This window comes from Echinops telfairi, unplaced genomic scaffold (assembly GCF_000313985.2).
Source record: "Echinops telfairi isolate 266 unplaced genomic scaffold, ASM31398v2 ScPeMD7_6;HRSCAF=24_0, whole genome shotgun sequence".
NCBI lineage: Eukaryota > Metazoa > Chordata > Mammalia > Afrosoricida > Tenrecidae > Echinops > Echinops telfairi.
In genome coordinates this window covers 9798110-9813452 of record NW_022103902.1, presented here as the reverse complement: position 1 = coordinate 9813452, position 15343 = coordinate 9798110, and the positions used below count along the sequence as shown (strand labels likewise).

General features: G+C 39.9%; 1 protein-coding gene across 1 annotated transcript in view; it reads right to left on the bottom strand.

Moving 5' to 3' along the window:
- Positions 1 to 2635: 2635 nt before the first annotated feature.
- Positions 2636 to 15343, bottom strand: part of CUNH3orf85 (chromosome unknown C3orf85 homolog) — a 23289-nt gene continuing 10581 nt past the window's right edge. Inside the window, exons 2-3 of the mRNA XM_045286213.1 lie at positions 4436 to 4569; positions 2636 to 3102 (exon numbers count right to left, since the gene is read on the bottom strand). Coding sequence (XP_045142148.1) covers positions 3031 to 3102; positions 4436 to 4569 — 206 coding nt within the window. The 3' untranslated portion in view covers positions 2636 to 3030. The remainder of the gene's footprint in view (positions 3103 to 4435; positions 4570 to 15343) is intronic.

The window sequence follows — 15343 nt, the reverse complement described above, 5'->3', positions numbered from 1 at the left end:
TGATACCAAGGGATCAAATAGAAAATAAATGTTTAGAAAATAATGATGGCAATATATGTACAAATATGCTTGATACAATTGATGTATAGATTGTTATAAGAGCTGTAACAGCCCCCAATAAAATTATTTTTTAGTAAAAGAAAGAAAATGATGATGGCAACATATGTACAAATGTGCTTGACACAGGGGATGTATGTATAGACTGTGATAAGAGCTGTATGAGTTCCCAATAAAATGATTTTCTTTAAAATTTCAAAAGCATGGTCTCAAAATAGACTGGCCTCTGTCCAGCCCACACAGGAGCAGTCTAAGAGGGAGAGAGAGAGAGAGAGAGAGAGAGAGAGCCAGAGAATGGCATCCTGGCCAACCAAGCTTTGAGGAGAACATTCCCACTTGGAGTAGCCAATGCACAGAAAGGACTGTAGGGTCAGCCTGACCAGGAGACATGATGTCCCTTTACTGACCATCCATGCTACGGGGGTGGGGGCAGCCGCAACACTGGAGACACACTGGAGGGAATTGCGCTGGTCTGACCCTCCCACACCAGGGTGTAACACAAAGGGAGTGCAACAGACCAGCAAGGGGAGGAAAGCAAAATGTCCTGAGGAATTCTGAAAATAGACTTCTGACCCAGGGGGCAGGGTTTCACACTGCATTAGACCCAATCAAAAAACAATCATAAGGGTCAGCAGGCAGACCTGGAATTATTGACAGGCTATTTTTTTTCATGTGTGTCTATATAAGATAGGCAGGTTAAACAATCCTGAGGTGAAAAGAATGGGGCCAATGTTTCCAGGGGGACAGGGGAGAAAAGGAAGTATGGGAAAAATTGGTTGGAGGGGGGACAACAAAACCAGGGACAAGGGAATAACAAGAGATCTAAAATCAATAGTGAAGAGGGCACAGACTGCCTGGTGGAGTTTGATCACATGCTATGTAGCTGAGAGGAAGTACAGCAAGCTGAATGAAGGTAAAAAATGATAGTGGGACAGGAATGAAATTAAAAGGAAATAGAGGAAAGAACTAGGAGGCAAAATACATTTATAGATGTATAAACATAGGTATGTACATATGTAAATATATTAATATATGATGATAGGGATATAGATCTATGTACATATATTTATAGGTAAAGTATTATGGTAGCAGATGGACATTTGGCCTCTACTCAAGTCCTTCCTCAATAAAGAACACTTTGTTCTTTTTTTTTTTAAATAATTTTATTGGGGCTCGTACAACTCTTATCCCAATCCATACATACATCTATTGTGTAAAGCACATCTGTACATTCATTGCCCTCATCATTCTCAAAACATTTGCTCTCCACTTAAGCCCTTGGCATCAGCTCCTCATTTTTCCCCTCCCTTCCTGCTCCCCTCTCCCTCATGAACCCTTGATAATTTATAAATTATTATTTTGTCATATCTTATACTGTCCAACGTCTCCCTTCACCCACTTTTCTGTTGTCTGTCCCCCAGGGAGGAGGTTATATGTAGATCCCTGTAATCGGTTCCCCCTTTCTACCCCACCCTCTCTCCACCCTCCTGGTATGGCCACTCTCAACACTAGTCCTGAAGCGATCATCCGTCCTGGATTCCCTATGTTTCCAGTTCCTAGCTGTACCAGTGTACATCCTCTGGTCTAGCCAGATTTGTAAGGTAGAATTGGGATTATGATGATGGGGGGAGGAAGCATTAAAGAACTAGAGGAAAGTTGTATGTTTCATCTTGAGCACTTTGTTCCAATAACCTGACATTCTGTGATGCTCACCTTCCGCACATGATTGCTGAAGACAAAATGGGCGCATAAGCTAATGTGGTGAAGAAATCTGATGGTGCCTGGCTATTACAAGATATAGTTTCTGGGGTCTTAATGGCTTGAAGTTAAACAAGCGGCCACCTAGCAGGGAAGTAACAAGGCCTACATGGAAGAAGCACATCAACCGTGTGATCACAGGCTGTTGACAGGATCAGGTATCATAAGTCAGAAGACCTCAAAAGCCAACCATTTCAATGCCAACGAGGGGGGTCAGAATAGACACCCAAAGCCCATTTGTAGACAATTGAAGATCCCCTCAAAGAAGGGTCACAAGGAAGGGACGAGTCAGCCAGGGTTCAGTATAGCACTGATGAAGCACATATAATTCTTCTAGTTATTAAATGCCCCTTCCCCCAATATCATGACCCCAGTTCTACCTTACACATTTGGCTAGACCGGCGCTGTACACTGGTACAGGTAGGAGCCCTCGACACACAGAATCCAGGACAGACAATCCCCTTGGGACCAATAATGAGAGTAGTGATACTATGAAGAGAGGGGGTAAAATAGGGGGAGAAGGGGAAGAAATGGGGAACTGGTAGCAATGATCGATGTACAACAAACCCCAGATCCTTGGGGGATGAACAACAGAATTGTGGGTGAAGGGAGACAGCAGACAGTGTAAAATATGAAAATAAAAATAATTTATAAATGATCAAGGGTTCACGAGGGTAGGAGGAGAAAATAGAGGATCTGATACCAAGGGCTCAAGTAAGGGACAAGTAAAGAAAAAAAGAGGAGAGAATCAGCTGCATTTGACTCTCCATTCTTTGAACTACAAAAGTGCACTAATTCTTAAATAAGAGACAACAGAATATAAGAATTGTGAACAGAGTATTTTATTGACGCCGTTCTTTTGCAATGCGGTTCTGCTTGCCCTATAAAAGTTCCTTTTAAAAAAATTAATGTTATAACTGACTATTAAAAACATTTTAGTTCTCCTTTGAAGAGGTATAATTTCCTGAAAACTTCCAGTTCCTGATCTTTGCCCTGGTTGTTATGTTTGCTACTTCCAACAAACAACATTACAGGGCAGACAACCAAAACCAATCCCGGAAATAGCTTTAGGAGATACAATAACACACCTAGTACATGAGAGGGATTTGTCCCCAGGTCTACAAAGCCCATGGCTTTGACACGTTTTCATGCCAAATTTTATGATATTGCTTTCATGGCTGAACCAACCAAGCACATTTACTGATCCACAGACATCTAAGAGGTGAAGGCAAATGGGTCCAAATAATACTGTGCCGTTGTTTTCAAAGCAGTCCACGTTTCACGAGCCTGCAGCAAAGAAAACAGAAGTCATGGTCTCTGAATCTCCCGAACACCAATTACAACAATTAGTCGGATTAATATGCAGATATTCCTGATGGAATAATACTGAAGAGGGTGTGGTTTTCATACTTGCAGTGTCCTATTTAAGTCAATGCTAAATGTGTCATCTTGCTACATATTTTCCAGTTGATCACACTAGTCTACAGTTATAGGCAAGAGCATTCTTGAAAATGACAACATTCCATGATCAACACACAGTCTACTAGCCGATGTAACTATTTAAATTGACTAATAAACAAAGTATTATTTTAATACTTCTAAATTATGCCTTTCGAAGAAGAGTCATAAAATCGATGCATTATTCAAGCTGATCGTTTTCATCAGTAAATGCTCAGCAGAAACAAGCTGATCCTGGAAGACCACCCGTTAATTATCACACAGGTAGAGCAAGGGTAGGACTGAGCCCCTCGAAAGCAAGTGTGTCCAATTTTTAAAAAATTTTGTCTTTATATGATCCTTATATCTGGCGATGTGAAAGCTTGGTAGCTGTTAAAAGAAGGAAAGAATGACTGTAGTAGAACATGAGAGAGAGAGAGAGAAAGAGAGAGAGAGAGAGACAATGACTAAGAGAATTAATTATATAGTTTGAAAAATATGTTATGAGAAGAATCATGAATTATTGATATCCTCAAATAATTTAGTAACCTTGTTTGGGTCAGAGTATTCTTTTCTTCCTTAAGAAAGGCAAGCATGCAATAAAATGTGATCATGCACGTTTCTTTTCTATTTCTCCTTTAGTTGGAGTGAACCTGAGTAGGAAAATACACAAAAGGCAAGCAAATGAAGGAGTCATCGTGAAGGTTTATATCATCACCCCAGAGGGAAATTAGAAACTGGATAAACGCAAGTGAACGAAAAGGCCACCACTCTTCATCCATCCACCTAAGCAAGCATGTCATAATCTACTGAATCTTAACTACAAACGAGTTATTTTTCTAGGTTCAAAAAAATAATGACCTTGATGCACAAGACAGCAACTGGACCCTTGAGGTCTAGATAAGACGTGTGCACCAAAGCTATCATTCTGGAGTGCTGTTTCAAGAATCATTCACATAGGAACAGCATGGACATAGGAGGGGAAAGAAGAGCGAACACCTCTGGAGAAGGAAAAAGTGTCCCAGAGGGTGTTCTGAACTGAGTCTTTGAGGACGAGGTAGGATTTCCTAGGAAAAGGAGACTTCACGCAGCCGGAGGGGGAAACTCAGGGCTGGGCTGGTGTGTTAATGTCAGGTGATGTCAATAGTAAAAAGACCAAAGGCATGTTTTCAAATGCAGATACCTGATCAGGCAGTGTGTCTCCCCACACATTCGGACTGTGCTCTGGGTCCCAGTAATCCTGCAAGTATATGTGCCTTTTGAGATGTAGGAATTGGTTTGCTGGGTCCTCGAAGGCAAAAGGTGCTCCCAGGGCACCTGTAATTCAGAGGTAAGGAGGAGAACTTCAGTTAGCTCATCATTTCCACTGCTCTTAAGGAGTGGCTGGAGGTTTCAAATTACTAACCATGCGGATCACAGTGAATGCATAACCGTATCCCCAAGTCTTCCTTCTTGTATGCAAAGGGGAATAATAATAAAAATAATAATGAAGATAGGATTGTTATGAGGAATGGATAAATTAATGTACATAAGCCACTGGCTGGTAAACGATGAAGAATCAGTCAGCAATCTTAATTTTGCTTTTCCAGCCCTCAAAAATAGAACATATATTTCAGCCTGAAGTGACAAGTGCCATGTCTAAGGTTTGTATGAATATTAAATAAAGTAATTCTCTCAATTCTGATACTGTGAGTTAAATGATCAGTATTGATAAATTCATCATGAAATTGAATTAGCTTGTGTTTTGTGTTTCTTTGTACAATTATGCTTGATCTAATCGAATGAAAGATTGTTATAATATCCATAAAAGCTTCCAAAAATGATTTTAAAAAAGAAAATATGCTAATGGTTTCAAAAATTCATAGTTTTCAGAATTTTGATATGTTAAGCTCATATTGTGAATTCATATCTAAATACAACATAATGTGTCAGAGTTGTAACTTATTAATATAAAGGGAGAATATAATCTGGACCTAGATGTGGTAATGATATAATCTGCCAGTTGCTTGTGATAAAAAAGTATTTATCAGTTAACACCTTAATTTTACACTTAACACGGCTAAATTGTAAATATGAGGGTGCTTTAAAAAGGTTTGTGTAAAGTGGAAACTACAGATAATGGATTTTTCCCATGTACATTTTGAAGTCTCTATGCATATAGGATATATATAATTTCTACAATTTAAAATATATTTATTCAACAATTTAATTGTAATGCATAAAAATTCCACAGTCTCATTATCAATAGGCCTCAATCAGTCATACAAAAGGTTATACTCTAGCGTCTTGTTAGGAAGGTTGACAATTTAAGTCTGCTTAGAGATCCCAATGAAGAAAGTCTCTGGTGGCCTCTACCTGAAAAATATTAGCTGATTTTAACTAATTAATTAATTTTAATTGAAAAAACTTCCTGTGGAACACAGTTCTACTTTAACACACAGGGATGGCCATGAACCAGACCCAAATGGATGGCAATTGTTTTTGACCGTTTGATCTATTAACCAATACTCTTTATGGAGAGTTACAACAATTGGAAGACATGAAATCAGTTCCAGGAAGATGGTGCCAAAGGAGACTATGCTACTTAGAACTCTCTTTGTGTGAATCAGAGAACAACTGGTAGAGAGGCCATGTAGGGGGATCTACATGCAGGGCTTAGATTCTTGGCGCTGTGGAATTCAGCTCAGACCCTTTATTCTGATCCATGAGCACAGAGGACAGGGCTGAACTGACCCAAGTTCTCCCTTTCCCCTCACCGTTGAAATCCCCTCTCTGATGCTGCCTGTAGCCCCATTATCCTACCAAAGCAGGCAAACACAGGGAACTCGGAGTCAGATCAGAGCACCATGGAGCCTTCCATTTAGATTTCCACGCAGTTTCTTGCCCCCGGGGAAAGCAGCACAACAATGCTGAGATTCCCCTTCATCCAGCCATTGTAATTCCCTCCCCAGAATAGGCTGAAGCCCCAACCCCTACCAAAGCAGGCAAACACAGGGAACTTGGAACTTGGACTCAGATCAAGGCAACACGGAAGCCATTTAGACTTCCCATCCAAATTCTTGCCCATAGGGAAAGCTGCACAACTGAGCTGAGGTTCTGCCTTCTCCCCACCTTCCCAGTGCTTTCCTCGCTGCTTGTGATAAAACTAGAGCAGCTGCTTTCGACAGGTGACTGTGCACCATACATGCCCAGATCCCTTAAGTAGCCCCCATTCAGCAAAGGGAATTCTGGTTGGCTAAGGAGAGAGTGAACCCCTAGTGAGATAAGGCAATAGCCCGACTCCCAGCAGTCTGGCACGCAGTTTGCAGAAGCATTCCTACCAGCCTCCTAAAAAGAAAGCCCAGGGCTCTTTGACTCCAGGGAAAATGGTGCCTAGTTTGTCCCAAGCACACAGACAGCAATCTGCCTTAACAACCTCAATAAAAAAAGAGCAGGAGAAACAATGCAACGTCAGAGGAAGTCCAGAACCTAATGACATGCAGAGAAGAAGCAGATGTTGATCTAGAACAGAGAGAAATGCTGCTTGGAGTCATACAGGATAGGAGGGGAGCAATACAGAAAAGGGATGAAATGATAGAGGTGATAAAGTCCATACACCAAAGGGAAATACAAGAGTTAAGAGATGAGGTAACAGAAGAAAATGAAAAGTTAAATAGACATCACCAACAAACTAAAAGTGGAGAACCCTACCAGAGATCTTGAGGATAACCAGGCAGACTTCTTTAAACAAGAAAGACAGTCAAACCACATAATCAAAGAAGCTGAAGAAATTTAAGAATAATGTCCGATGCTGTGAAGAGGAGCAACATTGGAACAACTGGGTTACAGGAACAGGATACAATGAAGAAATCAACAGCAAAAATAGCGACAGAACTCCTAAAAGCAAACATCCTCAATTTAATGAATGAGAGTCAAGAAACCATCCAGAAAGCAGAAAGGACACTAATTAGACTGAACCCCAGGAAGAAATCAGCAAGGCATATAATAGTTATCCAAGTTTGAGGAAAAGGAGAAAAATCATATGAGCAGCTAGGCAATACAAGGAAGTCACCTATGAAATTACTCAGATAAGAATGTGCTTAGACCTATCAGCAGATACTAGGAAGAAGAGAGAGTGGAGTAACATCTTCTGAAAGTTGAAAGAAAGCAATGCCAACCCAAGAACTCTACCCAGTCAAACTATCTTTCAAGATAGACAGAGAAGTAAGAGTATTCTCAGAAAAGAAAAAACTCAAAGAATATGTTAAAAGAAACCCAACTCTACAAAATATGCTTGTTGACTCACTATGATCATAAGAAAAACATTCACTGAGCACAAATGGGAGACCATTACATAGAGTAACTCCACCCAGAAGTCAACACACTGAAAAAAGTGTGATAGGTAGGTTTATTGTGCCAAGATGGCCAATTGGAACATGTGGGGTTAATAAGGTCGTAGTTTGATTGGAGGGCAAAGATAAATGGCTTGACCAGCCCTGCCTCTCTCTCTTTTGCCCTCTGGTGATCAGACCAGCATGAGGCTCCTAGTTCTCTGCTTCAACTTGGGAGCTACACTACCTGTGGGACTGCCAACTTGTGGATTGTGTTGCTAGAGCTTGAGTTTTCTTTGAAACCTGCTTCACCATGCTGCTGGTGTATACATTGCTTGAATTTGGGACTGTCGGATCCTGTCATCTTGCTGACTGTTGGTGACCCACCCTGCTGTTTGCTGCCTGTGCCCGGACTGCCTGCATTGCCCTACAGAAAACTCAGCTGTCTGCTTTCTTGATCATTTAAAAAAAATCATTTTATTGGGGGCTCATACAACTCTTATCACAATCCATACATACTTCAATTGTATAAAGCACATTTGTACATTCGTTACCCTCATCATTCTCAAAACATTTGCTCTCCATGTAAGCCCCTGGAATCAGCTCCTCATTTTCCCCCCTCCTTCCCTACTCCCCCCTCCTTCATGAACCCTTGATAATTTATAAATTATTATTTTGTCATGTCTTACACTGTCTGACGTCTCTGCTTTCTTGATCTTTGACCCAGCAGCCTTCACGAGTTGAAGGATTTCCAGTATATTAACTGTTCCACGGAAATGAGTTAAACTGAGCCTGCTGTACTGCTGTGTGAACTAATTAGCTGTTATATTCCTTCAGGCTGTATCTATCTATACTTATATAATAATGTGTCCTGTTTTGTTTCTCTAGAGAAACCTGTCTAACACATAGAGCTCAAGGATAGCATTGTCTCAAAGTTGAAACAAAGGGCAAGAATGAACCCCTCTATAGACTTAGGAAACATAACCCATCAATCTATTGTCTACAAGAAACACATCTCAAGCTCACAGACAAAATCAGGTTGAGAATTAAAGGCCAGCAAAAAATATACCAAGCAAACAGCAATTCAAAAAAAGCAGGGTAAGGATGGACATACATAATGCTAAAGGGATCAGTAGACCAGAATCAGTGAGCATAATAAATATGTAGACACCCAGCGAGAGAGCTGCAAAATTCATCAATCAAATTCTTCACACATCTATATACAGGATAAGGGATGAAAAGGGGGATATTAAAACAGACATTAATGAAATTAAAAGGCTAATTACACAGTACTAAGAAGGTTTGTACTCCAATGAATTCACTAACTTGGAAGACATGCACAAATATTTGGAAAAACAATCCTTCCCGAGATTATACCAGATAGACATCAACGACCTCAACAGACCCATAGCAATAGAAGAAATATATAAGGTTGTAAAGGGTCTATCCAATGAAAAACAAAAAACAAGGCCAGACGCTTCACAGAAGAATTCTACTAAGTATTCAGGGAAGAACTGACACCAATCCTACACAAGCTCTTCCAGAGCATTGAAAAGGACAGCAAACTCCTAAACTCTTTCTATAAAAATGTTAGCATAACAATGTTACCTAAATTGGGCAAGGATCCCACAAAAATTGAGAATGACAGACTGATATCTCTTGTGATAGTTAAGGTTTTTTGTGCCAACCTGGCTGATAAACACATGCAGGAATAATTGAAGGGCAGAGAGATAAATGGCTCGGTGAGTCTCTCCTTTCTTGTTCTCTGGTCTCTTGTTCTCTGATGGTGAGACCAGTGTGTGGCTACCTTAGCCAGTTCCCTGCTCCAGCTGCCAAGGCTCACTTTCTGCAAGACACCCCTGAGGAGCAGCCACATGTACATACCCTGATGCAGCCCTAGTGCAGTAAAAGCCACGTGAGACACCCCTGCCAGTACCGAGATGCTTACAGGCTCACTGATTTGGCGTTCCTCCTGCAGTCAGGAGGACTTTGTTTTGGGAGTTTGAGGAGGACTTTGTAGATTGGTGTCTGACATATGGGCTAATGTCTGACTTATCGGCTTTGACTGGACTGGGATGTTTTCTTAATGTACACTTACTTTTATATAAAACTGTCATATGCATATGAGTTTCTGTGGATTTGTTTCTCTAATCTACCCAGACTAACACATCTCTAAAGAACATCACTGGAAAATTCTTAACAAAATATTGACCAATAGAATACAAAATTATATAATATAGATAATTCATCATGACTAAGTGGGATTCATTCCAGGGATGATTCAGCACCCAAAGGTCCATCAATATTATTCACCACATTGACATTAAAAAAGATAAGAACCACATGATAACATCAACAGATTCAGCAAAAGCATTTGACAACATCCAACACCCATTCCAGTTTAAGACACTCAAGAAACTATAAATGGAAGAAAAATTCCTCAATATAATACAAGCTCTATATGAAAAACCAGCAGCCAGCATCATACTCAATGGAGAAAAGATGAAAACATTCCCAGTGAATAAGAGGACTAGACAAGGATGCCCCTGTCCCCACTTTTATTTAGCACCATAAATAAAAGGAGGTCCTGGCTAGCAACATAAGGGAAAGGAAAGACATCAAAGGTATTAATCTAGGGAAACAAAAGGTGAAACTATCGTTATTTGCAGATAACATGATTCAATATATTGAAAACCTCAAAAGTTTCACAATAGGAGTGTTGGAAGCAATAAAGGAATATGATAGAGAGGCAGGATACAAGATCAACAAACAGAAGTATATTGGATTGCCATATACATCAGATAAGATCACGGAGGAGGAGATCAAAAAGGTAGTACCCTTCAAAAGAGGTGAGCACAAATTGAAGTATCTGGGAATATATCTAACCGAAAAAACAAAAGATTTTTAGAAGGAAAACTATAGAATACTAAAACAAGAAACCAAAAGTGACCCCCACAAATGGAAGAATATCCCATGCTCATGGATTGGAAGACTCATGAAGGTAAAGATGTTAGTCATACCCAAGGCACTATATAAGTTTACCACTATCCCTATACAAATACAAGCATATTTCTTCAAGCAATCATAAAAACTGACTACCAACTTCATATGGAGAGGGAAGAAGCCTAGAATTAGCAGAGAATGCCTCAAGAAGAAGGACAAAGTGGGAGGGCTTGCTTTACCTGACATTGAAACCTATTATACAGCCACAGAGGTCAAAAGAGCATAGTACTGGTATAATGACATATACTAAGACCAATGGAAAAGAACAAAAAATCCAGAAATACAAAAATTAGCATCCAGACAACTGATCTTCGATAAGGGTCCAAAACATATCAAATGGGAAGTGGATGCCTTCTTCAACAAATGATGTTGGAAAAAATGGATATCTACCTGCAGAAAAATGAAGCAAAACCCTTACCTCACTCTACGCACAAGAACAAACTCAAGGTGGATTACAGACCTTGAGATAAACCCCCAAACTATTAAGGCCATCAGTGAGGGTATCAGGACAAACCTAAGGACTTTGGTGCAGGGAATTCATAGGCTACAGGAAATTTTGAAGGACACATACACAGAGGAAGCACAAATTATCAAGTGGAATATACTAAAGATAAAACACCTGTGCACATTGAAAGACTTCACCAAGAGAGTCATAGGAGAGCCCACAGACTGGGAAAACATCTTTGGCAATGACACATCAGACAAAGGTCTTATTACTAAAATCTATAATACTCTGCAAGTCTACAGCAAGCAAAAAACAAATAGCCCATTGCAGATGTGGGAAAAACACCTAACCAGAAGTTTCAAGGGCGGAAACCAGAATGGCCAATAAACATAAAAGAAAATGTTCCTGATCATTAGCCATAAGGGAAATGCAAATTAAAACAACTATGAGATGTCACACAACACCCTCAACGATAGCCCAATTAAAAAAATCAGAAAGCAAAAAAATGTTGGAAGGGTTGTGGTGAGATAGCAACTCTCATCACTGCTGGTCGTTCTGGGGGTATGTGCAGTCACTATGGAAATCAATTTGGAGATACCTAAAACAATTGGAAATTGAGCTACCATATGACCCAACAATACTCCTACTGGGCATATACCTGGAAGTAAGAAGTAGACCATAACCAGGCATCTGCCCTCCAGTGATCATTGCGGTGCAGGTCACAATTGCAAATAATTGGCAAATCTAAATTTCCATTAGTTGATGAATGGATAAAAAAGCTCTGGTTTATACACACAATAGAGTACTACGCATCCTAAAATGCAGTGATGAATGTATGGAACATATCATCTCATGGGAAGAGTTGGAGGAAAGTACGCTAAGAGAAGTAAGCCATGCACAAAAGGACAAGTATAACACGAGTCTGCTAAGGTAAGCTAAAAATGCAAAAGGAGCCAAGGGGGAAAGGTCCTGTATACATATATTCCTGGGGTGAGGTCCAGGTACTATGGCAGGGGCCAGACCCAACTCAGGGATGCATATGGCCTCCAACCAAAAAGGAGGGGGCCGGGAAGATGCTGCTAGTGGGGAACAGGGCACTAATCCACCTATGGGGAGTATATTAGTTTTGTCTCCACAGGAAAAGGAGAGCGAAACCAGATTTCATTCTGGTGTACCAAGCCTTGAGGTCAATATACTGGCGTGGAGCAGTGCATTAACAGAGGACTGTCAGGCTGGCCCGAAGCTGAGCTATGTTGACCCCCCTCCCTAGAAGAATGTACTACTGAGGACAGCTCTGAAAATATAGGCTCGGGAGAGTGGCCAGTCTGTGTTGGCTACATGGGGACAAATTAAGAGGGAGAGAGAGAGAGAGAACCTTATCTATAATCTTGGGATAGTAGTCATCTGCTTCTCACAGAGGACATTACAACCTAAGTCCAAGGGAGTATTTCTTTAATTTCCCTCAGGTGTGTCTAAGGCAAAGTCCAGTTCACTCAGTTGGGGTTCTTTCTAGTGTGGTCTATGAAGGATGTTGTGCACCTCAAAAGGATAGAGCCTAAAGTCCCAGTAGTCTTTAGCTTATACCCTGGATTACCAAGGGCTGGATAGAAACGAGATAAAAAATGTCCAATTAGGCATAAAATGTCAGGTGTAGTCTCACATTGGGGGGTCTTGTTAGGTCATGTTAGGCATTTTTTTTCCAATGGCAGGTTGTCGGTTTACTCACTAATGAAAGTGAAATCACCTTCTCTGAGATACACCTAACCCCCACCCCCGCCCCATCCCCATCTAAGGACTTGAATTTCCATTAAGGTAAATTAAGTCCCCTTGTAGGAGTGTCTGTTGATCTGTAGTGCCCACAGAAAAATGACACACAGAAGAGACTGATGGGTCTTCTTCCTCTCTCCCCAGCCTAAGAAACTGACCCCGGCTGAGGTGAAGTGTCCTTTAGCTAAGTGGTTTTTAAGAAGTGGCAAGAAGGCAGGTTTAGATGGATCATGAGCATTCAGCAGGCACGCCATCTCACTGCTTGGGAGCCCTGATTAGAAGAGCGTCTGACCCGAGAGCAGATGCCTGCCTTTGTCTTTGTGTTTATCCTTCTAGAAATGATCTCATATAATATTTCTGATGGACTATATTTGCTTAAAAGCTAGATTTTTAAAAGTATAGTCAATGTTACTTGGAATTATCCCAAAGTATAATCAATATTCTGCATCACAATTATTCTGGTTGCACTGTACAATCATTAAGAAAATATGCTATGTTTACAAATCTTGATTGAGAAGGATGTTTAAAAACATATACCCTAGGTATTTCAAGCTCTAATAATTTCAACTTCTGTAAATGCTTTATATATTTTGCTCAGTTAAACAGAAAATATTTTACTGATATAATCACCTTTCCCCTGTCAGAGAAGAAGGCACTGACCTCAGCATTATGCACCCAACAGGCATCCCATAAATATTAATTGTTGGTGATAATAACATCACCCATGAGAGAGAGACGTGGTATTTATTATACTACTTTACGAATGAGAAAATTGATACACGGAGATGAAATGACTCACTCAAGGACACGTAGGAAGTCACTGGCAGGGCTGGAAATAAAATGCAAGTAATATAGAAGGGCATGCTTTTATCCTCTCTGCTTGAGAAGTTTCCCCGCCCTTTTTTATTCTGCCCGATCAACCTTGAACGATAGTGTGAGAAGGAGCAGGGTTTTGAGTTTGTGAGACTGTATTATACTGCCAGGGCTGGAAAACCAAATCTTGAGTTTTTACTTCATTCATTTTTAAATGATTGTGTTTTCATCTGTGTTTATTTTTCATGTAGTTAATATTAGCCAAAGTAATGCCTTTTGTAAAGTTTTATGATTAGAAGCTATGAAAAACATCTTTGATTTTTTCCAACCCTCTGTACACACCCCTTCCTTTTATCCTGTAGAAATAATTCTTAATTAGAGCACAGTTAAGCCTTGTTCTACTAGCAGAACACTTCTTGAATGTACTTTGTAGAATATTCTGCATATAAGGCAGATGGTTCATAGTGTGGAGGGAAGTAGGGTCACAGCTTTAATCACACAAACCAAGGTTCAGAAGATTCAGATTTTTATCTTGTTTTCTTTCAGTGATTAGTTAGGTTGGTAAGCCAGACTGCACCTTCATTTTGTGTAAAATGGGGATGAATTATATGACCTTCAAGGCATCTTCCAAATCTCCTAATTTGAACTTGAATATATTCATAACAAAAAGGTAATTAATAAAAAAGATGACCTTTGTGCATGATATTATATCATCAGAATCATGTCAAATTTGCTAAGTGGGCATAGCTTCTAATACATCTAAGAAATTTACATGCTGATAAATTCAGCATTAAGATGAACAGAGATAAAGAGACCTATTTATAATTAAAGCAAAAATAAACAGAAATATATTCACATTCTGCATAAACAAAGGACGGAGTATTCATTACTGACTGATGAGCAGCCTGGGAGTAATTAAAGGTGCATAATTAGAAATGGAAAGACTTCCTGAGGAGGTTGAAAAGGGTCTTAAAATTTGATGGTGCAGAAATGACTGAACGTTCCCTATACTGTGCACATGACCATGAACGTGATGTTTGTAATAGATACCTTCCAGTAAAAAGATCAGATAGCCTAACAGAAAACTTAAAATACAGAACTCAAGGGCAGCATCTGGGATTGTCTTCTTTAGCTCTCATTGAATCACATACGATTTGCTTCAAAGCCATACATAGGCTGAAGGTTAAAGGAGTAAAAAGATTCAGTCATGGCTGTCCAAGGTTGGCAAGCTTCTGCTATTGGAGTGCCCTGGTTACTTCTCCATTTATGTATATATGAAAAGAAAAGAAAAAATATAATATAATATAATATAATATAATATAATATAATATATATATATATATATATGCTATTTTTCCTTATGTCTCAAGGACAAGAGAACTGTTGGGATCTCTGAGTCCTTCTCCAACAAAGCACGTCTTTCTTTATCTTGATTTTGATCAACATGAGAAACAAGCATAAATGGTTATGGAAACCAATATTTTCCTTTTATTACCTAGAACAGGTAGTTTGGAAGATATATCTTAGGATAGGAACCCATGAGTGAGTGGTCCAACTGGTTAATGTGCTTGATTGCAAACCAAAAGGGTGGACTCTGGGGCCTTCCCTGCAGCACCATAGAAGGAAGGACTGCTGATTTACTTGTAAAAAACATCCATTGAAAACTCAGTGGAGTGGAGATCCCCTTGCAGAGGGGTCTCGGGGAGGAGATGAGCCAGTCAGGGTGCGATGTAACAATGATGAGAAATACAAC